This window comes from Lytechinus variegatus, chromosome 2, assembly GCF_018143015.1.
Source record: "Lytechinus variegatus isolate NC3 chromosome 2, Lvar_3.0, whole genome shotgun sequence".
NCBI lineage: Eukaryota > Metazoa > Echinodermata > Echinoidea > Temnopleuroida > Toxopneustidae > Lytechinus > Lytechinus variegatus.
The window spans coordinates 19660347-19688307 of NC_054741.1; the positions used below are offsets into that span (position 1 = coordinate 19660347).

General features: G+C 36.8%; 1 protein-coding gene across 1 annotated transcript in view; it reads left to right on the plus strand.

The window, feature by feature from the left end:
• Window positions 1-8178: 8178 nt before the first annotated feature.
• The window catches only part of LOC121407515 (GDP-mannose 4,6 dehydratase-like), a 58553-nt gene continuing 38770 nt past the window's right edge, over window positions 8179-27961 (plus strand). The window contains exons 1-3 of the mRNA XM_041598643.1: window positions 8179-8498; window positions 25351-25395; window positions 25955-26042. Coding sequence (XP_041454577.1) covers window positions 8433-8498; window positions 25351-25395; window positions 25955-26042 — 199 coding nt within the window. The 5' untranslated portion in view covers window positions 8179-8432. The remainder of the gene's footprint in view (window positions 8499-25350; window positions 25396-25954; window positions 26043-27961) is intronic.

The following is a 27961-nucleotide window of genomic DNA, read 5'->3' on the forward strand; positions in this document are numbered from 1 at the left end:
GGGGTCGGCTTTCGTTGATGTGACTGTAAAATAAGGTCCCGTTCATTTTTCGCATTTCAAACGCAAGAGCAAAATGATTACTGTATACACGATGAAATAAATTATATTTCCCGGGCCTGATATGATGATATGATGAACACATGCTATCAACGCAATAGAACAAATCTGAATATAAATGATATGCGCCTTTGAAAAGCGGACGTTCAAGTGACAATGACCAAACAGGCAGTGACGTCGGCGCAAATGTCAATTTATTCTCGGCGGGTAAATGAATTAGAAATGAGCTGCACATCTTTGCCATTTCGAGCTCGACGTGCCACATCGCCACTCGTATTATGATGGACGAAACAAACATGATAGAACATAGATGCATATATAATCCATAGTATCACGTGACATGTCATGCACGTTGATTAGCTATTGACCCAGTTTGATATCGCATCTCAAGTCAATATAAATACTATGAATTGTGTTTTACGCAATAAAAAACCATGGATTATAAAAGAATGTTTCTTTGCAGGCCATTATCCATTCTTTTATGCTCCGTAAAGGGTCCTGGGGGCCGTTTCATAAAGCTGTTCGTAAGTTAAGAGCGACTTTAAGAACGACTGGCGATCCTTTCTTGTGGTAAATGGTATATTGAATTAGCAATGGTTTAGCGCGTAATAAGGGTTCACCAGTCGTTCTTAAAGTCGCTCTTAACTTACGAACAGCTTTATGAAACGGTCCCCTGTTGTACAGGTCTTCATCCATCATCAACGATAGTCGCAATCGTCATTGGTCATATTGATGTAGTTGGGTATTAACCCCGGCCCATGAATATTTAGCATCTATTTAGTAGTAAACGTTCTTCGGAACGTTGAGAATCTATTGAAAAATTGCTGTAAAATCAAAATGGGCAGATTAGAGGTTATTGCCGAACCTAGGTGGACCGGGACAGCACATCGTCTTAAGATTCGGACCGGAAAAAAATTGCAAATATGTTGTTTGTCCAGAGTCCAGGGCGACACTGTGGTCTTGATTCACCGATCTTTGACAAAGGCTTCTTTGTCGAGAAGGGCTTTGACAGTAGATTATCAGTGTCATAGAAAGCGTCTACGAAGTGATTGCTAAAATGCCCTAATGACTTGAGTCATACAACTGTGAGTTTCCATGGTGTCCTTCATAAGATTCATTTTATTTCTGAATATCGCTCTTCATGCTATCGGAATGATAAACACTGAACTTCATGCTTTATGAAGAAGGTCATCCCGGGAAGACAATACTCCCGGGTCAAATTTCTTGAGAAACAAGTTCGTATACAATATGCATCTCATCTGGTTGATATCTTTAAAAAAAAAAAGTGATCCCAGAGAGCTACTCTTTCGATACAAATTACGGTGGGAATTGTCCTCGAGAAGGGAGAGGGATCCTCTGTGTTTTATAGCTCCATGCTAGAACCTTGTGCTGAATATAATCCTAATCATCGACCTCATCATCATCCTCCAACTCTTCGTTTTCACTGACATATCCATCTTCGTAACCAATCATTTTTTTAAATCCACGCTGTTATTATGATTCAGTACGCCAAGATGTGAACCCCGAAAAATAAACAATACAAAGTCATTTCATCAAGTTAGATTGGAAACTCAAGAAAATTGAATGTTTTGTAACCAATGTGAGTCAAAGTAATAAGATCTAAGATATACGGGGTAAGCTTAGACGAATAATCTATGATCCAAAGGAAATAATAAAAAAGTGAAATGATCCCATAAAATGGCATTCAAGCTTGGCGAGAGTTTTACGACCGAGTATTGAATTATATCGCATTTCTTCAAGGGCGACGTAAAAAACGGGTGTGTAGACGAATATGCCTTTTATTTTTCCCAACTCACAAAATAAAACAGTTTCATGTGATGTGGTAATGGGCACATGCCCTTGATGAGATGAATAAAATCATGTCCAAGCTATTCATACAAGAAATGTTTTGCTTAAAACGTCTGCCCATTCCGTTTGGCTTTCTCCAACAGAAGTACTAAATAGACATACGTGTGTGTTTTATTCTTAAACAAAAATATCAAGTTGTCAATTCGCTTTTGTGTTTACCGTAATCATCATTATCATGTTAACGCCGGATGCATTCGTACTGCTACTGTTACATTACTTTTGTCATCAGTAATTAGCTGACATAAGATGGCATAAAAATTAATGAGAAACAAAGAGATTATGACCAATCTGATAGACAGCTTTGTTAACCCAAATAAACTTGATGCTTTTTTCCCTCTAAAAAACACGATTAAATCGAATGAAACACTTTAATAGGGAACACAACATTTCAACTAACCACATGCATGCTTATTAGTAAGTAATATGGAAATACATCGGTGACGGTTATTGTGGAGAAATGTTTTATAAAGTTATGAACTGTGCTTATGGTTGCCTTATGCTTTATGGTGACGTAATCGAGATACGTTGATTGCGGCGCCTTTGTGGAGGTGGCTCATTAACAATTGTAGCGATCTCGAGAAATTATAACCATGACAACAAATTGCCATTTGGTCTACAACCATACACTCTGCCTATATTCTGTTTGGTACCATCCCACATGATTTTTTTTCTCTCCTAGTTCGACTACAACCAGTTCGTCTACGGATAATTTCCCTAATTGACTTTTAGAGGTTTTGCCTTTTTGTCTCATTTCCAGTTAGGCTATATCCATTTCGTATCCAGTTGGTCTAACAAACATGTATTTTAGTTTTTATATGATAATCAAATCAAATGTTTATGAAACAAATATCCATTTGACAAAGTGCAAAAAGAAGATGAAGTGGAAAATACACAACCTGGGTTCCACAAAGTTTGAAATCAATCGCTAAATACCAATGACCAATCAAGATCATCGTTGCATGCCCACTCTGTTTAAGATACTGACTGGGAACCAATCAGTGCGGTTCTTTGTGTTACGGAGCCCATCAGGCCATTTTACCAAATAAGTATGAGATTTTTTTAACAAATAATATTTTATTCTCTCCTCTCATCAAACAAAATTGAACGTAGTAAAATATTACATTCATGATCATAAATTAAAAAGCGATAGCAAATCAAATTACATCGTAATGACAAAACTTCGTTTGAACGTACAATTAATGTGATCTACACATCCATACACGAAAATGAAGTCAAACAATGCCATGGATAAATATAAATCAATTGAATGGTTAGATTAATCGGTCATTGGACCAAATCGATAGTAGACCACGTGGGTTTAGTCATGGGCGGTGGTGTGAGATGAACTTAAGATTCGGGATGGATCGTTCGTGGGTATAGTGATGGCATGATACTCCGCAAACATTAAAATAATTGATTTTGCTTGGTGTGTTTATGCCCTTTTTATTATTCTCGTATGCTTTCGTAAACATTGGCTATAAATATTACAATATGGACACCATATACATGTAAGCCTTGATTTACGAATATCTACTATCATAAAAAGCAAAAAAAAAAGAAACAAGAGCAAAATGGAGAATGAATTACCAACGATATTGGTGTTGATGGTGATTCAAAAGATGACAATCGAATCGGCGATTATATATAGAATGGAAAAATATAGAGCTATGTGTTGTTATCGATTTCAACGTTTTTGACGCGGGCCTTGGTCTTTTTTCCCCCATGAAGTCAATCCCGTTAAAAATAGAATTAATGGTTACCACGATTGCTGACGGTTGAAGAAGAAAAGAGAAACGCAATAACAAGAGGAGATGGCGTGCTGGTATAACACGCATAATAGTGTGGCGACTATAGCAAAGAGACGTGCGTGAAGCCAGACTCCGAGGCACGGATGTTAATTGTGTCACCAACGGTAATACATGACAGCCAAGGACTGCATCAATTATTCATGCAGCTTTAGGAAGACTCCTTAAAAATGGAAATCTCCTAAAATAATGAAAGAAAAAAGAAAAACGAGAGAGATGGTAATCATCGTACTCTGGGATTTAGTAATTGTATTATAAGTGAGGAGAAGGAACAATATTTCAAATGAAAAGTAAAATTTATTTATCTCAATTGCCATTTTATTAAAGTTCGGGTTTTCGAGGGAGCTTTTGATGGCTTGCAATTGTGTTCTTCTACAATATAAGAAGTCAAGACTGGGGATTTATAATAATTTGCCTTGTCAAGGAGTTCAAAATGTACATTTGTGTGTGTTAAAAGAATGCGGTATATAATGCAATCGGACATCGAGGGCACAGCAATGCATGCGTGGAGAAAACCGGAATACAAAATAGGAAGAAATAGGGATCGGAAACCTCTCTTTCATTGAGATCAAATCTACGCTCTATCGATCAATTAGTGCATAACCTAGTAATAATGATGTTGCAGGGGTGCGAGGCGTGCATACATGAATATGTCGGGGAAAAAGTATTTTTATCAATAAATTGTATGTGGAAAATGTCCGAGAGGATGATAATCAACTTTTATTTTATCAAGCCATTCAGCAACCAAATATGAGTTCTTGATATTATCATAAGTAGTCACTAGTAATGTGCTCTTCTTCCGGGTCAAGTTTAGTGGGCGATACGTTAGGCAAGACATCACGGTCTTGCATTACAGTCAATGATACATTGTGCTCTTTCGAAAGAAAATGATGTTATTTGTTCAGTGCATCTATGATGATAAAATGAAAGAATACTGCATGACTTAAGTAAATAAATTGGCAACTCTCGTGCACTGTCATAAACTTGCAGTCCCAATAGTCGTGATGGTATCCACGCTTTTTGGACCTCTGTCATTATCACCCATGTTGGAAGTCTAGAATGTGATCTCAGAAATTCATATGCGGTCAGTCGGGCAATATAAAAAAATACCCGCTGGTAGCTTGGGGGCTCCGTATCATACATGTATACCTGCCATCACCCGGCGAGGAAAGATGGATCCTCGGATGTTTAAACTAGATTTTTATCCCTCTCTTTAGTGTCCACATCTTGGAAGATCGCCGTGAGGCAGTGAGAGTTATGACTCATCTCCAACCTGCGGTTTTTCGTCATTAATACAAGATGAAAGTGAAAAACGCCATCACCCACTTCCTAAGAAGTCATTCAAATCCCTTGATTTTTTTTCTTGAGTTAATGAATTCAATGAATGCTTGTCAAGAGTGTGGTTTCCTTTTTTTTCGATGAATCTATCCAAATAACGTGGACATGGTAGACATCATTAATAAATGCAATGCTTGTGAAGCAAGATAGCGATGCGAATGAAGTAAGGGGTTTAAACTCAATTTCATGCAAAGATTTCTGATTGCATATATATCAAGATTTACTTCCATCTTTTCACGGTCGTCTCCAAAGACAAAATGTATGATGGACCAAATTGCAATCATTCAGGTCTGAATTTAGAATACGTCACCTAACTGTATTCTTTATATAGTGACTGGATGATGTTTCATGGAAGCTATTCGTTCTGACAAACAAAGTACTTGTAACAACTATTAATTGGCTTGAGTTTGATATCGTCAAATCGTTTTATCTTTAGAAGTGATATCGCATACTTGTGGATAAGATATGGGCTAAACAGTTTTGTTTACAATGTTTAGTCAGTATAAAATCCTTTAGCAATTCGTCTTCCAAGTTATCATAATGCTTAGGCCAGATTCCAATGAAACTGAAATTTCGATCTTTTTTTAGAATAATTTGTTTTTTAGATGGTTACATCGTATCAAACGGCATTCCTATTTTTCTGACAAACAGCTAAATTGTTCACCACTTCACGCACCAAGAAGGCTATTCATATAGTGTGAGGAACGATGGATTCATGCTGGCGGAAAGCATACGACTCTCGGTTCGGGACAACAGGTTGGCATCAGACAATATGTAAGAGATGAGAGATTATTTTTTCTTCGTCAGCCTCCAAATGAAAAATCGTTGTCGACAGAGTTTCTGCGGTTTTATCTCAGTCTTTTCAACTCATGAGTGTACTGAATTTGTTAAGATATATAAAATTCGGATGGACGTGTTTTGATTGTCATTGTATTATGAAATATGAAATTTCATGCTTATTTCAGCATCGCATTAAAGGCACATGTTGCGGGAAACAAAATATGAAAGTTTATATAGTCTCTGTTTCGGAGTCATACGTTGTTTCCTCACTTTTGAATAACACCAATTGTAGTGTAACACGTACGCAGATTGCATATCTTGTTTGAAAATACAATTCTTCATTCTTTCAAGAGGCATTTACTACAAAATGGCACGAGTGGGTTGTGAGCCGGGCCGAACGACCGGGCGACCTCTGGCAGCGCTGTCCGGCAGTAGGCAGAAACCCCCCTGCTCAGTTGTAAATGCAGAAATGAGACGGAAAAGGCACGGGAACGCACGGGTCCACCGAATAGGAAACGCGTATCACATCTCCTACCTTATTTCTGAACATCTATACACGCTGATTGACAAGGACCAGTCCCAAACAGGGCAACAAAATTCACTTGAACTTTTGACCCCAATCGGCACAATCATACAGCGTGCGGGTAAGCGCAAAAAGCCTAGATTTTAATCATTTCTTCCAAACTTAACAGATGGGTGACGATTGCACATTGAATTTGTTGAAAATCTTCTCTATTCTTGACCAATTTAAGCCCTCAAGGGTAACGATTTCCCCCTCCAAATCCAAGAAAAATAACTAAACTGGCCACAAAGTTATATCAAAAGAGAGCTAAACTCTTAAGCTATCATGTGATACTAAATTCATTGAGAGATACTTTTTCATCTTGAAAAATTCGTTAAATTCCATGTGTCATATCTATTCCAATCCACTATTTAAACCAGGGTGCCGAACTTGTATTCTATATCGTCAACAGGGGTGTCAAGGCGGACGCGTCCCGACACGATTTGGCGAAACTCACTCACGCGTAAGAGGCGGTGTATTGGTACATAGTTTACGAGTCATGCAACCACTGTACCATATTTTTACCGAGATAAACCCCCAAGTTTTTGGGGAAAATACCCAAATACTCTGAAAAGGTATTCACAACGAAAGAGAGTTGATGTTTTACTAGTGCCATGATACGGGACTGTGGCCGAAGCGAGCACAGCACTACGCCAGATATCCCATCGTCACTGTACAATATTCCACTGATCTAAACGCGTTGCTAGGAGCAAACATTCGTTCATTTTGACAGACGCAAATGAGGGGGAAATACCCGACGAACAATTGCGGATAAAACCAAATAAAACACATATTAATTGCGTCGGAAACCAAGCGAAACTAAAAGGGGGTAGATTTCAGTGTACAGTAAACTCGCAGCAGCTCCACTATCATATATATTTTCAACATGGCTGCCATTAGAATGTACTGATGACGTTTAAGGAAACTCATGTATGGTAAAGATGCAGTGAGCACCATTTCCGTCAAATTTTCCCAAGGAAACATGGTCGACGGTCGCGAATCTTCCCACATTACATGAGGATGTATGTAGAATGAAAACCTGTGAGCTTTATTTTTTCCATTGAAAATGAATTAGAGAATATGAAGGCGGACGGCAATTAAGGATTGGAAAAAAGGAATTCCCCCACGCCCCCGACTAGACTGCTGTCAATGAAATGGTAGGGGATGAAATCACCACGTACCTGCGTGTAAGATGAGCTCTCGATGTTCATCGTTCTCGATCCCCATTTCTGTCAGACTCGCTGCATCAATATTGAAAAAATCTGTCTCGACATCAAATCCTTTGATTTTGAATATTCCAGCATATTGTGTCAATCCGAGTGGTTCGAGGAATTTTCCAATTCCTAAGTCGTTCATGACGAGTGCCTTCCCTTTTACTGGGTTTCTATCAGATCCACAGCAGCACTGCAAATGATAATCTATGCCTGGTTGCTGGCTGCAATTTTTTTCAATCCGTCTTTCTTTCCCTTCCGCAAACGAGTTACTACCAAACAGACGGGAATGAAATTGTTTTGGTATCGTTGCTCCTCCCCTTTATGTTCTTCTTGAGGCAACTGGTTGGTTGGGGTGCCGATAGGGCCTTTTTTCAGGGCTCAGAAACACCATGACGTAATAGCCAGGTACGCTACTGACTCTGACCTGCCTCGACACGTCCATTTTTAATAGTATGGTGATGTTATGCTAATCTAACAATATATACGGTGACGTCATCGACGAGCCGCGCGTGCCGCATTCTATCATGAATATTCATGTCGTATCCGTACGTACATACGGCGGACTCGTACTTGCTCTCTCTCGCTCTCTCTCTCCATGTGTGTGTACGTACATGCGTAAAGTGTGTATAGCGAATCACGACGACATTGGCCTCTCGAGCAAATTTGACCCCGGCGCTGCCCCGACAGCTCTTTTGGCCAAGCTCGCTCGCTCATATCTGTGCTGTACATGTAAGCTAGGTAGCTGCTGCATGTGTACCGCTATTGACTGGGACAGAAAGATCGAAGGAACACCATTAAGATTCTAAAATGGCTACAAATGGGTCACCGACAGGCGAGCGAAAAGTCGCTCTCATTACAGGCATAACAGGACAGGTAAGACTTTATTACGGATATTTAGTATAACGAATTTTTATTGGTTTAATCTCGAATTGACATGTTCTGATTGAGTGGAAAACGAAGGGGTAGGCATGCGGAGCAATGCCTACGTGGCGCTCTGGCCTCAGCTACCCTCGCCTTTCCGATAGCAAATCGCTGAGCCCCCGTTGTCGTCTGCAATCAAAGGCAAGCCTTCAAATATTACCCCGACGATCTTGTCGGGATATTCTCTCTTTTTGTAATGATAATGTAAGCGAGTGAATCAGAGTAGATCTACTATTTTGTATATAGAGAGGTTGGTAACTCTTAAATTTGAAGTCTGTAACGGTATTTAACAAAATTGTATGGGTCATTGAACATGTTGCCTGGGCCTGGCAATCAGACAATCACAATTCGTTTGTGGCTTGTGGCGATGTCGATGTACATGCAATGCATGTGTACAACCCTGCCTGCTGTGTGACCAATGAACATTACTGTGCAAAACAAATGGCTTGCTTGGCAATAAGAATGCCACTGAATTGTTGTACCCAGGGGCCGATTGCACGAAAGCGTCTTTGCAAGAACCGTCTTTCGTGTTGCCCATTTATTATGATGCGCCATGCATGCCATGTGAAATGCATTTTAAATGAATTAAGTGCAATCAATTATTCATCTGGTAAAGTCAACAAAATCTTTTTTTATCAAATGATGTGATATGATCTCATGAAATTGTTTAAAAATTGATTTAAAGGGATGGTCCAGGTTGGAGATATTTATCAATAAATAGAGTAAAAGTTATAAAGCAAAATGCTAAAAATTTGATCAAAATCGGATAACAAATAACAAATTTATTGAATTTCAAAGATTTGCATTATTCCGGTGAAACAGTTCGAGGCATGTCTTTATGAATATTCATTAGGTGTTCTGATGATGTCATATCCCCACTTGTTCTTTTGTATTTTATTATATGAAACTAGGTTTATTCAAAAATTTTCTACCAAAGAAGAACTAAAACAATTGGATTGACAACTGATATAAGTGCATTAGTTATTTATTGCTGCAACTTATTTTATTATAATGGAGACTGATCATTTACACATGTATGAAAAAATGAAACAATTATGATTTGATTTAATAACAAGAAAAAGTGGGGATATGGCATCATCAGCTCACCTAATGAATATTCTTGACGATGTGCATATAACTGATTTCACAAAATATTGATAAACTTTAAAATTCAATAACTTTGTTATTTGTTATCCGATTTTGATTAAATTTTCAGCATTTTGCTCTGTGAATTTTACTCTATTTATTTAGATATAGATATTTTCAGCCCAGACCATCTAACAAATTTTATTTGATCATGAACTAAAAACAATATCCCTCATACAGCGCTTTATAATAGATGGGCGACACGAAGCGGGTCGGAGCCCAGGACTTGTCCATGTAATATTAGGCAGACATGGGTACTCTCCAAGATGGGGTAGAATGGGGTCACAATAGCACTCCAAATAAAAGGCGGAAAAATAGATTATGCACTTAATACCTCGATTATAAAGATAAAGATCTATCGTGACACAGAATCCTCACATTGAGGCACAAACTGGACCCTTGAAAAAAGGAAAAGTTAGACCTCTATGTCGTGTTCGCTCTCGGTATTGATCAGCCATTCTATTTTCAATTTTGAAAGAAGGAGAATGAACGAGACAGAACTTTTCCTACTTGTAGGGCTGTTATTTATAAGGTCGTTATTGATAGTCATGTCTATAATCGGTTGTTTTTGCCACTCGGCAATATCGGTAACCTTTCTCTCTTTGTCGATAATACCGGCTCTTATGTAGAGACACACAGTGATTTTCGAATGGCCCTTTGAAAGTGGCTTTTCAAACGGAAAATCATGGAAAATTTTCATCAGACTGCACAGAACAGTAACATAAATTACTCCAAATCTTTAATACTAGCAACAAAATATGATCTCACCCCCACTTCGCTATTATTATAGCGAAGTGGGGGTGAGATCAAGACAATCCAAACATTGTGACTGCACTCGATTGAATCGAAAACATTGTAAGCGCAAGCTCAACTAACGTAGAAGGCTGGTATCACACAGCCTAGCGGTGTGTTGCTGTCCTCTACGTTCAAAGATGTACAGCACGATATCAAAATGGCGGATAGGCGAAAGACCTTGACTACTCAGAACGATGTCCAAAAAGCCCCAAAATTATCAATACATCCAACCCTAAAATAATGCTAATAACGTGAAAGGTGAGGATGTATTTATGCTAAATATGTTTGTTAAAAGATGCTATGTACATGTACATGTAGTCATTTACATCTGATGAACGCGGATTTTAAAGCGTTCTTGGCATGATGGCAGAGATAAATTTTGACCAACGCGAGTATGTGCCATCGCTATATTGCATGAAAAACGCATATATTGATTATGTTCTTTGTCGATAGTTATCGATATCGTTAGGATATTTTTAGCATGATATCGACAGAGAATTTCTCAACGATAACAGCCCTAAAATCTTGTTTGTGTTTGCAAGTGGGCAGTTAAGCTGAGCTACAAATAAAAAAAAACAAGTGCAATTATCCTGATATCCTTTTGCTGTGTTTATGCGACCTCAAGCCAGAATCATGATTTGAATCATGATTCAAAACACAAACATGAATCACAATATCACAGAATCAGCATTTAGACGACCTTCATTCCAATGCTGTTTCTCCTTAAATTCGGGCCAAGCCAGTGCGCATCACTAGTGCGCAGTTTGACAGAGGAAGTTTTTCGCACGTTTTGGCTGAAAAATCTTTTGCTTCCAGAATTCAGTCTATACCTCATTTTGTTTACTACTATAATAGGTTCCATATGCTTCTATTCATCTTGTTGGTTTATCCAAAGTGGTGTTTTGAAGTGAATTTCAGCATAGATCCAACTTAATATTAATACTGTTTACTCAACAAATGAGATCATTGTCTGTCCAGTTAATTCATTTACTAGAACTTGAAGTTGAAGACATGGCCCAAAAAATGAAAAGTAGTGGACGATGTGATGACCAACACAGAACTAGAACATGACAACAAATGCATGCATACAATAATGTACGTACAATGATTATATAAAGCACCTTGAACTTGACAAGAGTCAAACCGAAAGTAGCGCGTCACAGTGAGATCATAGAATCATGATTCAAATCACGATTGCATTTATACAACCTTTTTCGTTCGTGATTCTACAGAAAAGTCTTTCCAAACGCTCCTTTTTCCGTGTTTCATGTTTGTGATTTGAAAGACGTTTGTTTTCACCTTTGACTATAAAATGCAATCGTGATTCTAGGGTAAAAAAGTGGCACATAAACGCACCCTTTAAGAATGTTGAATGATCTGTTCCTCTGATTGGTCAAAAGTGCAGTCACGCAGTTGACCATGAATGCAAAACAACAAACTAAGTGGTTACCAAGGGCAATGGGCATAGTAAAATGCCGCTGAGCTCCTCATTTGATTGCGTGCAAAATGTTGCTTTCTGCGGTGATTGAGGTTACCATATCAGCGCGATTTAATTGATAAATTTAGAAAACTTGCGCAGCACTCAATGGATATGACATACCAATGGAACGATACAGATTCTTGACTTCTGCTTGATCTATTCCCAATATTTTACTGAGTATTCTTCAAAAATGAAGTCTTTATTAGAAAGAATCGAAAAGGGAATTTATTACGGACATGAGTCGTGATGGATGTATCAGTCATCAAGCCTTGTTGATTTTGTTCATGCTGTAATAGCAATGCTCAAAAAAGGCGAGTTCAGCTAGATCTAGGGGACGTTATGAATAGCAGAAGTAGATCTAACAGAACAAAAGACTAAAATTTAGATCTAGACTTATTAGTTCTAACTTGTTTTAGATCTGACGTAGATCTAGACTTTTTTGAGAAGTTAGACTTTAAAATGTATTATTGATTTAGTTGTATGAGTTGCTGATATTCATAGTGTCTAACAGTTAGGCCTAACGTTAGAGAGTCGTACTTGTTTTAGGTGATAATCTAATGTTAGAATTCATTAGCAACTTAGCTGTTCCATTTATTTGTTAGATCTAATCTTAGATCCGTAGACTCTAGATCTAACATTAGACTATTTTGCACAAGTTTGACTTAGGCCTATATGGAGTGCTTTAATATTCGAGACATGGTTGTTTCTTTCGGCTCGCGGGTACCGCACCAGCCAGACCATGCCCTCGGGGCAAAGCCCTCTGGCATAGTCGCATTACTGTCCCCTTTAGCCTCTAGAAAACAACCATGCCTCTCTATATTAGTGTTGGAAATTGTTCAATACTTGAGGTCATAGAATGCTTGACTCACTGGAGGCCTGTTACCCGTAAAAAGAGAATTTCTCGATCTATTTTAATTCCTGTTCTTCTATGTGTACTTAGGATTTCTCATATACCAAACAGTACTTGATACGGAGATCTGTTATTATTTATGAAAGAAACTGACCCTCTTGAAGTATAACTAGGATTACTCAAATTTGTATTTAGAAATAGGTAATAATCATTTATATATGCCAATCTCACTTTAAATAATAATAGATATTAACGACTCCATGTGCATTTAGATGGATGAAAAATGCCCCCCCCCCCCACAATAATTACGTGAAGTGCCTACTGCATGATTTAAACAATGGTTCCTCAGTTTGAATTTTACAATGTATAGGGCCCCGTAATGAGTTTGTTTTTCCTCATTTAAATGGGTAGGTTTAAAGGTAAAAAAAGTAGTTCAGACGGAGCAAACAATTATTTTATGAGAAAGTCTTCTATCTTCAAGACCTGGTACCCTGTTTTTACAAGGTAACTTTGCCATTATGGCAGCTACCAAGATGACATTGCTCAAGGTTTCAATGGTACATTTAGTTACAACAATGGCAAAGTAAATCATAGTTGTCATGAAATGGACGTGAACTTCATGAAATGACCAAGCATACCTTGTAGATAAACTACTGCAGTAACACTGGTCCTGCCAAATTTAATCTTGCCCTTCACATAGTGCAGCAATGGAAGTGGACTCTCCAATCCTTTCAGTGGATGGGTGTTCACCCGAACTTCACCATAACAAAAATACTTGTACCTACTGCGATGTTTAAGATGTCTTTATGGATGCTCATGCCATTCATATCTTTCAAGAATAATGGCAATTTGTCCCATCTTTAGACTTCAGCCCAAAATAAATTCCAGTTTGCGTTTGGTCCTGATCAGAAGTTCAGTACATTGCTGTTCCATGTTTGATAGAGACATGAAGGTACATATTCATGTATAGCATGGTACTCCATATGAATACTGTAGAGTCTTATTGTCCTCGTATTATTTGGGAGAGTTCTATTAGTTCTGTAGACAAAAGGTAACATCTTGAAGAATGCTCTTTGGACTGTGCAGTTTAAACACAAGTTGTTTCATGACTGGAGTTTGGAGTCCAAGTGACTGATCATGTCGATCAGAAAAGTTCAGTCACAGTTAGAATCATGGCATGCCCAGTTGGTCTTGTAAGAAACATGTTGTCACATCTATCCCAGGGTGATGATCTCTCAGAACCAGGCAACATTCATCTTGAAATGAGATACTGATTTGCTTTGATAAGATTTAAAATAAATCTGCTTGTATTGTTTTAACTTCAATGCATACAAAATATAAGAAACAGCTCTATTTCCTTTGACAATAGAAGTGTGCTTTAATGGATCATCAAAATGCATGTATAACTGAAAAATGTTATGATATTAAACTGGAGTTTGATATAGTTTTGCACAGGGCATTCCTCACACATGACTGATAAACCAGAAAACTGGTGTATGGTCAGCTATAACAGATTATTTGGTCTGCTGGCTTGTTCATTTATATATTGCATTTTTACACACTCAAAGCTATGATCAGGGGCGGTGATCGGGGGGGGGGGGGGGGGGGGTGGATGGCACATTGCCCTCCACTTTTTGAAGCACTGAAAAATTGCCCTTTTTACACAAGAAAAGTGTCCTTTTATGCAAGAAAAAAATGCCCCACATGAATATGTACTGTGCCCCTTTCACCTGAAGATGACCCATTTTAGGTGTTAGCAAGTGCCCTTTCTTGTATAAGTGCCAATTTTTACAAGAAATGCCCCCTCTCAAAAATAATGTTCTGTGCCCCTTTCACCTGATAATGACCTGTTTTATGTGTTGGCAAGTGCCATGCACATGTTTATGACATTCGTCTGGCATGTTGAGTTTGCTTCCTATGAATTATGTGCAATGTGGTCTGTGGTCTTTTTTGTTAGACCAGCTCTCTTGATCCTGCAAAAGTTAAGCATTACCTGGGGAGCGTTTCATCAAGATTTTTGTTCAACAAGTTGTCAGATCTGACAACTTACTTTCCTCAATGTTGATTGGCTAAGAAGCAGTGTTGCTCTGGTAACTTTCGGATAAATTGGGACTTGTTGGATAAAACGTCTGACAGCTGCTTTCATGAAACGCTTCCCAGACCTTCCGTGAACTGTCACTTTTCCAGAGTTTACCATTCGCATTTTGAAAAGCCTACATGTACATGTACCTTCAAAAGAATAGATGTATATACACCCACAGTCCACATGTATCTCAGGTTAAGGTTGATTGATCTTCCCAGGGGAGCATTTCATAAATAGTGCTTTCAGTGATTTTCACTGTCTAATTTGCTCTTGGCCAATCAGATGCAAGGAGTCTACCAGAAGCTTTGAGTCTGTCGGTGAGAATCACTTACAAAAATTATTGTGAAACTTTACCCTCAGCATGAACTCAGCGGTTGGTCAAAGTCCTGAACTACATGTAAAACTTTGATGGGCAGTTTAATTAAAATTGTGGGAATAGTCAGACGATGATTGAGTTTGTTTAACCATGTTATCCCCCACTGTGCACACCCGGAGATATCAGTGTGGGCTTGATGATAGGTTGTTTGTTTAGTTTTATCATCCTATAGATTGTTGTCTGTAGACTGCTTAGGATACAGATGGACTTGTCCGTTACCAAGCATGACTTCCCTGCTGATGTTGCTGTAGGCTTATGCATACAACACCACCCCTGAAGTGTGCTTTATTTCATTGGTCAATTAAACCCTGAAAAAATTATTGTAAAAATATCAGAAAAATTAGTAAAAAATATTGGTGAAAGTTTGTGAAAAATCCAAGGCAGATTAAAAAAGTTATTAAAAGTTTAATTTTTGGATTTGTGACATATGTGAGCAGCTTTCTACACGTATGTATTGTGAATTTTTAAAATAATCAATAAAATGTCATTTTCTATAAAAAGTAATTTTTTTAAATTGTACCATCAGTACAGTCTATACATGTATCAACAGATAAATAATTTCACACCTGCTTCTGAAAGAAAAACAAAATATTGTAGTCATCATGAACCCTTAAAAAAATTTATACAAATTATATTAGATAACTTACATATACATGTATGGAGCAGATGCATGTATATTTTGTCACAAATCAAAAACTTAAATATCTAAAAACTTTCTTAATCTTTAATGGGTTATCCTCAATTGTTCATCAATTTTATTAATGATTTTTTCTGGTATATTTACAACAAACTTTTTGTGAGAGTGAAATTCCCTTTTAATGCTCCATTGCAGGCCTTAGGGCAATGCCACTGTTTTGCAGGGTACATTGATATTTCAGCACAAATAGGAAAGCTTGACAATGGCAATTAAAATATCCAAGGCCAATGAGATAGGCATTGGGGCCAAAATAGTGCATTCAAGGCTAGTCTTCTGTGCAAACCCTTCACTCGAGTTAAGGGTCTGAATGTGCAGCCTACATGTGTAATGCCTTGTGTACTGAAGGTCCTCTTGCTAACATCAAGATTTATATGTGCTAGTCTTTGTGCAGAGACCCACTTGCTGATCAAAGTTTCAATCAGGGTCTGTGCCCGCAGACCAATTCAAGGCCATGGTGGTTCTGGATTAATTCAACCCTTCGCGCAAAAAAAATGCGTTGTGTCAATGGTAACTGTCGTTCATGGCAGATTTTGAAGAAGAAAAAAAAACAGAAAAGAACTGTTGTTGAAGACATACAAAGTGCCAATGTTTGAATTTGAAAGTCAATATTAAAAAAATTAAGATTACCAAATGACAAGGCTTGTTTTGGGGTATGACTGTATGAGCTTAATTTTTTTTACACACGAAACTCAAACTTTGGGGGCATGGACAATATGAGGTGGTTTCAAACCGCCTCGATCACAAGAATCCCTGTTAAATTACGAGAACTTGTTAAGGCTAAAAAATACCTGTTAATTATTCCTGCATTCACACCGCCCGAAACACATCCTTCGGGATAAGTTCCCGAAGTTACGAGCATGCGCAGTATGGTCTGATAAGCAGGCAAGGCGCGAGATATCAAAATCACTAGCCCAGCAGCAACCCACGCCGCCGCGCCCAACAACATGCTGGGCTCAAAGTTCCCGTAATTTGCTTTCACATTGCCAAAATACCTACGACCTTGGAAAAATCCCCACGAAAGTTCTCATAATTTCGCCAAGTACCTACTATTTAGCGGGTATTTTCTTTCGGGGAAATTACGTGTAGTTTGCTTTCACATTACCAAAATACCTGGTATTTTCTGATCGGGGCAAATTTCCCGATCAGAGAATACCTGGAACTGGCGAACTTCAAGGCGGTCTGAAACCACCTACTGATATTGGACATAGGCCTGCATGTCCTTGACTCATTTACAGTAGGTCAAAGTTGATAAACAGTTTGGAGCTCTATTGGAAATTCAATTCCGTAATGTATATTCAGCCTCAGCATTTTAATTGTAGATTGAGCTATTGAGGTTTTATAGGGGGCTCACATTTGAATGGATGGCTGAACGAGTCTTGAGTCAAGGGTCATTCATAAGTCTGTAAACCATACACACCTCCCCTTCAAACTCTCTTGCTGGGACTACAGGGTACATTCTTGTATGTACTCCCTGTCGGCAATGGTAATGTCAACACCTGTGCCCTTTTCAGATACCTTTCACCTGATCGGGTTGTTGATATAAGAGATTTTGCATGTTTAGACTGTACTTGATAGGTTTGTTTGAGCTGTTTAGAAAAGGAATTGTTCTCCATTTGTCTCTGAGAGATTATAATTTTGTTGTATTCGATAATGACTTTTAAATTATTTCTGCATGGCTACATGAGCTCTTCATGTACTCTTGAATCATTAATTTGAATCAGTATTATAATTTTGCCCTAAATTGTTTGCACAGGGGAACCCAAAGCACATACATGTAGCAATGAATTTTGTTCACTGCATTGTAAAGTGGTATTAAAGTCTGTGTAATTTTGATTCCCTGAGCTTTAAAGTCTGTCTTACTTTTGGTTAATCCCCTAAAGGGTCTGTCACCTTTGCCTGTTGAAGCTATATGTATGTGTATCCCTGACATGTTCTACTTCATCACTCTCCTATTTAGTATTTAATTGTGAATGATTTGACTCTACTGCATGTGGGCAATATGATGGCTCTTACCCCTCAAATTGTATGGAAACATGAGAAAGATTGCAATCTTATTTCCATGTGGCATCTGTATAGCTGATGTACATGACTCTAATGTATTGTATTGAACTCACTACCTGGTGTTCTATTGTATGGTCTTGTGAAAAGAAAACAAAGCATTGGAAGGTTTGTTTGGGTGTGGCCATCCTAGCTTTGAACTGATATCAGTATGTGATACAATTATTGATTGGCTGTTCAGTCAATGGTAAAGAACGGGGTAAGGTAGGCCTATAAAAGAGGATTAGCTGATGGGGGAGGGGGGGGGGGTTCTAGAGGATTTGAATTGTCAAACGGCTTTTGAATATTATAATCATGTCAACCACACCTCATTAGCAAATAATATTTTGTCATTTATTAAAAAATAATATTTTGTCATTTATTAAAAAATAATATTTTGTCACTTTAAGAGTATTTTGTCACTTTGGTGACTTCAAAGTTGCAAGTGATTTTCCTGAAAATTCAATGAGTGAAAAAATATTCAAATAATAATGCAATAAAAATCAAGGTATTTGAGGGTGAATTTGTAAAAAAATAACAAAAGTAGAAATATGACAGTATGTTTGTATGATAGGCCTACTTCTAGAATTGATCTACATGTACATGTAGATTCGTAAATTTAATTATTTTCCTCAGTATTTGTCAGGATTTTCATGTGATAGTCATTGCCATTTGCGATTGATCATGAAGTAGTTCTCCATGTCTGATCAGTACGAGGATATATGAAGGGGAATTCTCCTTAGCTTCGAAACCATCATGTACACACAGCACATGGAATGAAATGAAAGAGACGTGAAACAAAGTCTAAGTGGCAATTAATCCAAATTATGTCACAATACCAGACAGGATTCTATTGATTTGCCAAGAAATGGTGTCATGTTGTTACCTTTAATATTTCAAAGATTTTTTCAGAGAGAGAGAGAGATGGTAGTTCTTGTTGAGCTTCAGTTTTTTTTTATGGATCTGACAATAGGAAAACCAGTGGAGAGAGATAGAGAAAGGGACAGTCAGGGAGACAGCTTTGCTATTACATAATATACTATAGTATGTTAGTGTGTTCACATTGTATTCGATGGGAGAGAAATTCCCGATACCAAGGAGAATACTTTTAATGGTCACAGAGAACTCTCTTCAGTCTTGTCTCTTGATCCAGGGTTTAGGTAAAATATACAGAATTATTTGTATTATTTTCAGTGTTTGCACTACACATTATATTTTAGAGCTGGAAGTATTCCTGTTTCTACATGCTCCAGTCAAGTCCATATCCCTTCAGACTTTGTACATGCACTGTGACACACACACAGTATTTGTGTGGCTTTTATATTTTTACCCATACCCTCGATCAATCAACAAACATGTACAGTATATTGTCATTAAACTTGAGTCTCATTTCACCACAGATGGCCAGACCTGGCAGAACCCTGCCAGACGGCTACTTCTACAGCCCAGACGCCAATACCGGCGTTTTAATATTTATGTGCACCACTGCTCATTAACATAATAGATGCTTGAGCAGCCAGTAATGCTGTGATAAATTATGCGGGCTGGCATGAATGAACGCACAAGGGTACACGCCCCCCTCGGAGTCTGCTGCTTGTCCATTCACATATCTGCGGTGTAGTAATCTGGCAACTCACAAAGCAGGCAGCAGCGTGGCGTTTTACATTGAGCCCCACACTGCCCATGCTTTGGCCAAGCTGTATACCATGCCGCTGTGTATGAAGAATCCTCCTCCTTGGCATCTTACATTCTCTTGGATTTCCATATCGCTTTTTCTCGGAAAGAACCATGAATCATTTTTCTTTCCAGGAAAATTGAATGTATGTGGAGGTCTAAAGATCTTGTGCGGCTTGTTTGCAGCGAGTGTGTGGTTTTAATTTGTCCATATTTGGGTCTTTGTTGGTGCAGATTGTACAGCTTCTCTCTTTCGTCCCTAATCCAAAAATTTCACCTTTGACATGGTGTATCTTAAAGCCATCATCACTCCTTTGCATACTCTCAGTAAGTTTGTTCTTTCAGAAAATACAGAGCCTGGCCCTGTAGTAACGATCAGGTTGCATATTTTTTTCTCACAAACAACATTTTTTTCATTGAAGAAATAGAGAAAGTTCAAATAATGGTTAAATTGGGTAAACATTAAAAAACAAGAAATTTATTACATTTCAAAATGTTGATTTCTCAAAGCAGTTACAGTATGTTTAACAAAGTTCAAGGCTGGTGTACAAATGAGGAAACCAATGTCATCCACTCGCTATTTCTTTGATGTTAAATGTTAAATATGAAAAATTTCATATTTTTAATGGTTTGATTCTTCCATGAACAGAAATAATTGCGATCATTGTAATCTATTGATATTCTACCAAGAAGGTCCCTATTAATTGTCAAATCTCTACAAATCTAATTATTTCATTTTTAAAAGTAAAATACAAATAGACAGTGACTGTGTTACATGACATCACTGATTCTTATTTGAAAAAAAAATGGATACACTATAAATGTTGTGCATAAACCATGAAAAGAAGCTGAACCTTAGAATGGCATTATTTCTTGTTTCTGATTTAGATGAAAATTTCAAAGTTATCCCTTTTTTTGTATTTATTCAAATCAACTTGTAAGGTGGATCTGTGCATGTGCAACATGATTGAGAAAGATACAGTGGTTGCTTCATTTTCTTAGATTGGCATTTTTTATAATTGGTTATAATTTTCACATTATTGCCCTTTACCAAGGCTTTTAATGGTCTTCAATTCAATGTTCTGTATTTGGGAAAGTGGTGCATTGCCAGCTTGGAAAAGTAGATTGAACATATTGGCCTGTATTCTAAAGTTTAACTTAGACCACGGTCTAACTCTGTACTTAAATTATGGGACTCCAAACGTTTCAAAAATTTTTTTTAAAGGGAATGCTTCTCATGTTTACTGTGCCCTTTACTAATTCTTTAATGGTGAAGACAACTGTCATACTTATCCTTCCCAGGCACTTAATAGTGTTTTGGGAGTCAAATGAGCTGATACATTGAACCTCTACTGACATTAGAGATTTATGTAACAACTGGCTTTCCATAGTAAAACCACAAATTAAAACCAGAGTTTAGATTAAACCCGACTTCAGAATACTGGCCATTGAGAATAATCTTACAATTACTGTACCATACATGTTGCATTTGGTTCAGAAATGGGCATGGCTAAAATATGTACAATTTGCAAAAATTTAGAGTTGGATGTTGTTGGATATTAGCTACTGTGCAATCATTTTTTTTTCACTTGAGGGGGTGGGGGAGGTGGGGATGGGAGCAATAATTCACCAGAGTATAAATAGATCTTTATTACTTTATTACATTCTCATTTCTCATGTATTATTATAAAATGAATATGTTCATGGTTATCAAATTTTTGAAAAAGAAAAAAACAGTACTGTGAAATATGTAAAAGATTAGATCATGGAGTCATGGGTACAATGTATCTATTGCATCAGGTTTTGATAGGTTTTGATGCTGAATTAGCTATAGAGGTAGATGTACAGTACACAGTTTCAATTCAATCTACACCATTATTTAATACCACTTTCACACCAAGGTACGGCCGCAGAAACCATACCATGCGATGGATTGGACATGCTTTCACACCGCCGTCAAAATTTGGTCAGGCCCAGAGCGATCGGTCCCTGTAAAATTGACCTAGCCGGAAGCGGAAGTAGAGATAGCGTATGGGCATGTATGGGGGGTTATTGCATTTCGATCGGTCGCTGAGATGTGCTTTCACATCAAGCTTGCATAGTTTATGATCGGTCGCTGAAGTACCTCTTACATACATGTAGGTCAGACTCAGCGACCGATCGTTTTTAACCAAAACAATCGGTCGCTGAGTACAATGAAATACACCATGATTTCATCGGTCCCTGCAACCGTACCTTGGTGTGAAAGCAGTATTAGAGGCCGTTCTCATTAGACTTTCTATTAAAAAACTAGTTTACTGGAAACCGATTCAGGAAACCAGTTTGGAAGATCGCTTTGCTAGAGTTCTCACTTGATCACACGAAAGTGGTTTCCAAAATCACTTCATGCAAAGCGATCTTGTTGCTATGGAAACGATCTCAGTGGGGTGACATGTTTCGCACGAAATTCGAAACTGCAGCGTAGGCATTCTACACCTGTCGTGTGGAGTAGCACGCTCAAAATGTGCAAAGATCACTCCCAGAAGAAGGGTTGTGTCCTCACGCTGAAACCAGTTTAACGAGGCAACATGATCCTGAAAACTATATCGCGAGGTGGTTTTCTGAACCGGTTTAGAAGATCGCTTTGACCGTTCTAACTACACGTTAAACTAGTTTCCACAAGACTACATGTAGTTTCCAGTAAACTAGTTTTAGGAAGGTACATGTAGTGAGAACGGTATCCAAGTCTCAGATGTTTTTGTGCTCTCATTAGGATGTAGATTTCATTGATCAGTTCTTACCAATCTTTCATCAGTGCTAAAAATGTTAGTTTTTGTTCTGTTCTGATTCCATTTCAGTTTGTCTAATTGCTGTTGTTAGTCATCAATCCCTTTGATATTTAGTCGATTGATTGTCATTTTATAAATTTGGCCTGTAGGCTAAATGTTGTCAGATGTTCCAACTAAACTGGAACTCAATCAAAATTATTATTTGACTGTGTGGCAATTTCATAAAATGTTAAAATGGCTGACTACAAAAATGTACGTAGAAGGAATGTAATTACATATTTACATGTACGTATAATAATTGTATCAATGTTAATATTACTTGAAATAGCTTTTAGATCCGAATACATTCTGTATAATACATATGTGCAAAGTGAGATGAATTAAAGAAGAATTTCACCCTGACAAAAAGTTTGTTGTAAAAATAGGATTTTTTTTTGTGAATATTAAAGGAAAATCCATCAAAGATTAAGAAAGTTTTTAGAATTTTGAGTTTTTAATTTATGACATCATATACTGTATGAGCAGCTACCCCATACATGTACAGTATGTTACGCATAAACATAAATTTTTTTAATGGTTCGTGATGACTTTTTTTCTTTTCTTAGGAGCGGATGTGAAATGATTTGTTGATATACTATACTGAAGGTACAAAAAAATCTGTTTTCAATTTTGTGAGAAAATGAGATTATTGATTTTTACCATATGGTAATTAGGAAAGTTGCTTGCATACATGTATGATGTAACAAATCAAATAGTTAAAATTCTAATCTCTCTTTTCTTTGATGGATTTTCCTCAAACTTACCTTTGCCAACATTTCAAACAATTTTTCTGTTATTTGTACTATAAACTTGTTGTCAGGTTGAACTTCCCCTAGCTAGAAAGGGAATACATGGATTGTTAGAGACAAAATGGTTTTATTATTATTAGACCAAATGGGAATCTATTTTTACAGAGCAGTCTTTTAGAGATGCAATGCACATGCAATAGATTCATATTGTATAAAAGCATAGCCACTTTTCTATCAGGCACATTTAATATTACAGTTCATATGGGTGAACAAAATTAAAAGGGCACAATATTTCCACAGGACATCCGTGACCATGAACTTCAATGGCAAATTTGTGCCAACAATATACAATATCTTAAAGTACTTATGATAAAAGCAATTAACTTCAATAACTCTTTTGTATACATCTGTTGCGTCCGAGCTCGATTATCGAATATGTGCAGTTGAGGTGCGCAATATGCAGTTCACCGATCTTGCTTCATATGAAAATCTACATGTAAATACCAAAGGTCAGGTCCAGGGGATCTGTCGTTCAGCGACGTCCCTCGTTAAGCTATGGATCATTAAAGATCTTACCACCAAGAAACCTGGGGGAAAAATGAAAAGAAAACATGTAATAACATGTATATAACAGTGTAGGTCTACCCCCAAAAAAAAAAAAAAAATTTAATAAAAAATGAAAAAAATGCTTTTTAAAATGTCAGCCTACATGTATGGTATGTTGACTTTGTGTTTATTTTCTCAATACTTGTGATCATTTTATACATGTATTTTGCTTTATTTCATCAACCATGGGTAACATGTTGGTTTAGAACCAGAATATTGTTACATGTAGCTTTTCGTGCTTTAAAAAGCGTGAGTGGATATGTAGTTCAGCAACTTTCTGATTTCAAAGATGATCACAGCCCATTTAAACCTACATATATGTATATTTCATACATGTAGATTGACATGAATGATTGAAGGTTTCATACACTTCTAATATTTTGTTTTCAAATATCTTTTATTTATTGTTACCTTGTTTAATATTATCAGAATCATTATTATTTTTATTATAATTATTATTATCACTATTGTTGTTATTTGTATTTTATTTCCTTTTGTTTATTTTTTATTTATGATGTATTTTTGTGTATTTTATACATGTATGTGATTAATCTAATCATGCAGTCATTTGTTTTTCCACTTCATTTTTTAAAGTTCTTATTATTATTGGTAGGATGTATCACATGACTAACAATTACCTTAAAAAATAGACCCTTTGCCATCAATGAATATCAGTTTAAATCATCAATATGGCCGAATCAAGTTAAACAACATCCATGGCCATTTCTTCCTCCCATAAATCATTGAATTTAGGAAGTTAGCAAATGATGCGAAACTGTCTGTATCCACAATTGTATTAATTCTGAAATGGTGATATTTTACAAGCTGCGGTTTCCCCATGCTGCATCATTTTTTTTTCTCCAGAGTCATAATTTAGGATTCATTATTTTTTGTGGTTTCATGCAGTATTAGGGTGTATACGTAATGACTGTGTCACCAGTATCTGGCAAAATTGAAATGATTTGGAGAAATGATTTTACATGGAGGTCACCACCTTGGGGAAATCTGTTAGAAATGATTTGATCTTGTGTAGATTTGGGTTCTGTATTGTACATGTATTTGATGAGACATCCCCTAAAAACTCAATCTCTCTTTTGCAAGAATGTGTACATACATTGTATTTTCACATGCAATTGAAAAAATAGTGAAAAAGTGAAAAAAATATAAAATTGCTTTTACTTGTACCTTTCATGTTTGTTTTACCCTTACATGTGCATGTATCAATAAGTTAACTAGCTTTATGTCTTTCAAAGTGTTACATGTATGTGGTGAGCTGGTAATATCCTCTTATAATTTTATTGAAGAAATCTTGAAATTTACTAATTTTTAAACTATCAGCAAAAAATACTGTTGTCTGTTAAACTCTTTCCACTCCTGTTTATTCCATTTTGCATTTAACATTTTTCTTATTGGAGGGATAATTGCGCCTTATTTTATTAATTGCTTTGGCATCTGAATAATGCTGATGGTGATTTCTCTTTGTTTTCAATTAACTTTATTACAGGATGGGTCTTATCTGGCTGAATTCTTGATTGAGAAGGGCTACACAGTGAGTAATATTCATACATCAGTAATATATATATATATATCAGTTATAAGGAAATAAAGAAAAGCATTTTGATGATGCTTTGTATAATATCAACTGCATGATTCCTAAGAAAAAAGACATGCTGCAAAAGATAAAGCTATGCCTATGGGGCCTCAGTTTGTCAAATTAGTATTGACATTGGTAAATCTTTCATAAATCAAAAGTACCTCGAAAACATCACTCAAAAGCAAAAAAAAATCATTGGAAGTTACACAAGGCATAATGTGAATCTTAATGTAATAAGTTTTCATGTTATGGGAGCCTGAACTGTGTACTTCATCAAATAATGGAAATGCAAGAACTTTGTAGGTTTTTTAGAAGAAAACACACAAAAAGTTGATAACCAATCCAAATTCTCTCTCTCCCCATAGAATGCAGGTACAATCAATTAGTCTTTTAAAAATTTGTTAATATTTCCCAGTTAAATCACTCAACACTTGAATGATAACTTGATGCCATATGATTGTTCCTTTTTTGTTGTCTTAGAAAATATAATTTGCCTTATCTTTCATTTGTTCAGGTCCATGGAATCATTAGGAGGGCAAGTACTTTCAACACGGGTCGTATTGAACATCTCTACAAGGATCCAAAGACTCATGAAGCTGGATGTTAGTATCAATCATTGCAGTGTTTTTAGTGAAAGTAAAGATCTGAGGCCTGTAACACAAAGCTTAGCAATCATCATAGAACATTTTTCTATTATTAATTTCATTGACTGCAATGTAGTCCACCTCAACAAAAAGTTGATTTGAATGAAAAGGGAAAAATCTGACAAGCATAACAGAACACTGAAAATTTCATCAAAATCAGATGTAAAAAAAAAAGAAAGTTATGGTATTTTAGAGTTTCGCTTAATTAGAAAAAACAGTTATATGCACATCTTAGTCGGTATGGAAATGAGGAGACTGATGACATCATCCACTCACTATTTCTTTTCTATTTTATTATATGAAATATTCTAATTTTTTCATTGCCAAGTGAAACAAAGATAAATTCCTCCCTGAACATGCAGAATTAGCATTATTTTAATACTGTAGGGTTCTGTAAGGTTGGTCCTTACTGTCAAATCTGTAAGAAATGAAATATTGTATAATTCAAACAAAAACAGAAATAGTGAGGGACATCATCAACTATATCATTTGCATGTCACTGAGTTGTGCGTATAACTGTTTTGTGGAAAATAAGCGAAATTTTAAAAGTGTTTTAACTTTCTTATTTTACATGTACATCTGATTTTGATGAAATTTTCAGCATTATGCTAGATTGATTTTCCTCTTTGTTCTGGGGTGGACTTGGCCTTTGATAGTGAAAATCAAGCGTGTGATTAATCACTACCTTTTGTGTTATAGGACACAGGTGTTAGATCTTACAGGAATGGGTCCGAGATCCCGACACCTTTTAGATCATCTGTGTTGTATCTCAGCACCTTCTGTGGTGAAGGAATTTTACATTTCAAGATTTGATTTGGAGATATGTTGATTTCTGCACCTTTTCTGGGGAAATTGTGTTAGGGCATTATGACAGCTCCTGTTTGTTACAATCTAGCCTCCTGGAGAAATAGATTCCAGGACTGTTCAAAAAATTAGATGTAAGACTCTCATCTTTCCAAAGAGATGTTGCTTAATACAAACATATACATGTACATAATATCAGTTTACTTCAATACTTTTAAACCATATATCAGAGGTTGGAACAAATTCAAGAAACATGCATTGAGTTAGGTTGGGTTAAGTTAGGTTAGCAGCTTTTTTTATAAAAGTGTTTTGGATTATTTTACTTTTGAGGATGATTTCAAGAGGTGAAAACATTGAGAACATTGAGAACAATGGCTTACAGACTGAAACGAGAACAAAATGTCTTTCATTACTTCAACCATTGTTTCCACATCATCTCCTTGAGGTGAAAGCATTTTTTTTTTTCAGAATTATATCATTCCAGCAACTAATAGAAAGTTAATTTGAAAAAAAGGGTAGCTCTTGTCTATAAAGGAAAAAAAAAACCCAAGGACAACTGCTCAAAGAAAAGTCTGTATATTACCCCTTTCCATCCCCTAGAACAAAGATTATTTTAGACGAAGAAAAAGAAGTAGCTGCCAAGAAGAGGATACATGTAATGAACAATCAAATCACGGACATTGGTCTTTAAGGGGGAAACTTGTCCTTGTAGGAAGGGTCATCAGGGATAGTGAGGAGTTAGCTTCCTGGGTGACTGCCAGGTACGAGGTACCCATCAAAATGATAGCCAGTAGTTGAATCCTGCCTAGTTCATATTAAAGCAAGACAATGGCTTCTTCGAAGTTTGGTGTCGGTTCTGGTGCTGGTGTTGGAAGCACGTTTCAGCGTGCCTTTCCAAGTTCCATTAATGTGATATAATAAAAATGGTTAAAATCACATTTATAATTAACACCTACTGAGATTGTCCCAGGATAAGCTTTATATCTGAAGGTTTGGTGCTGTGCCAATGTAAAATCAGCTTTGAAATACCTGCCAGTACACTATTAAAAGAATATGGAATCGCCCAATGGTTG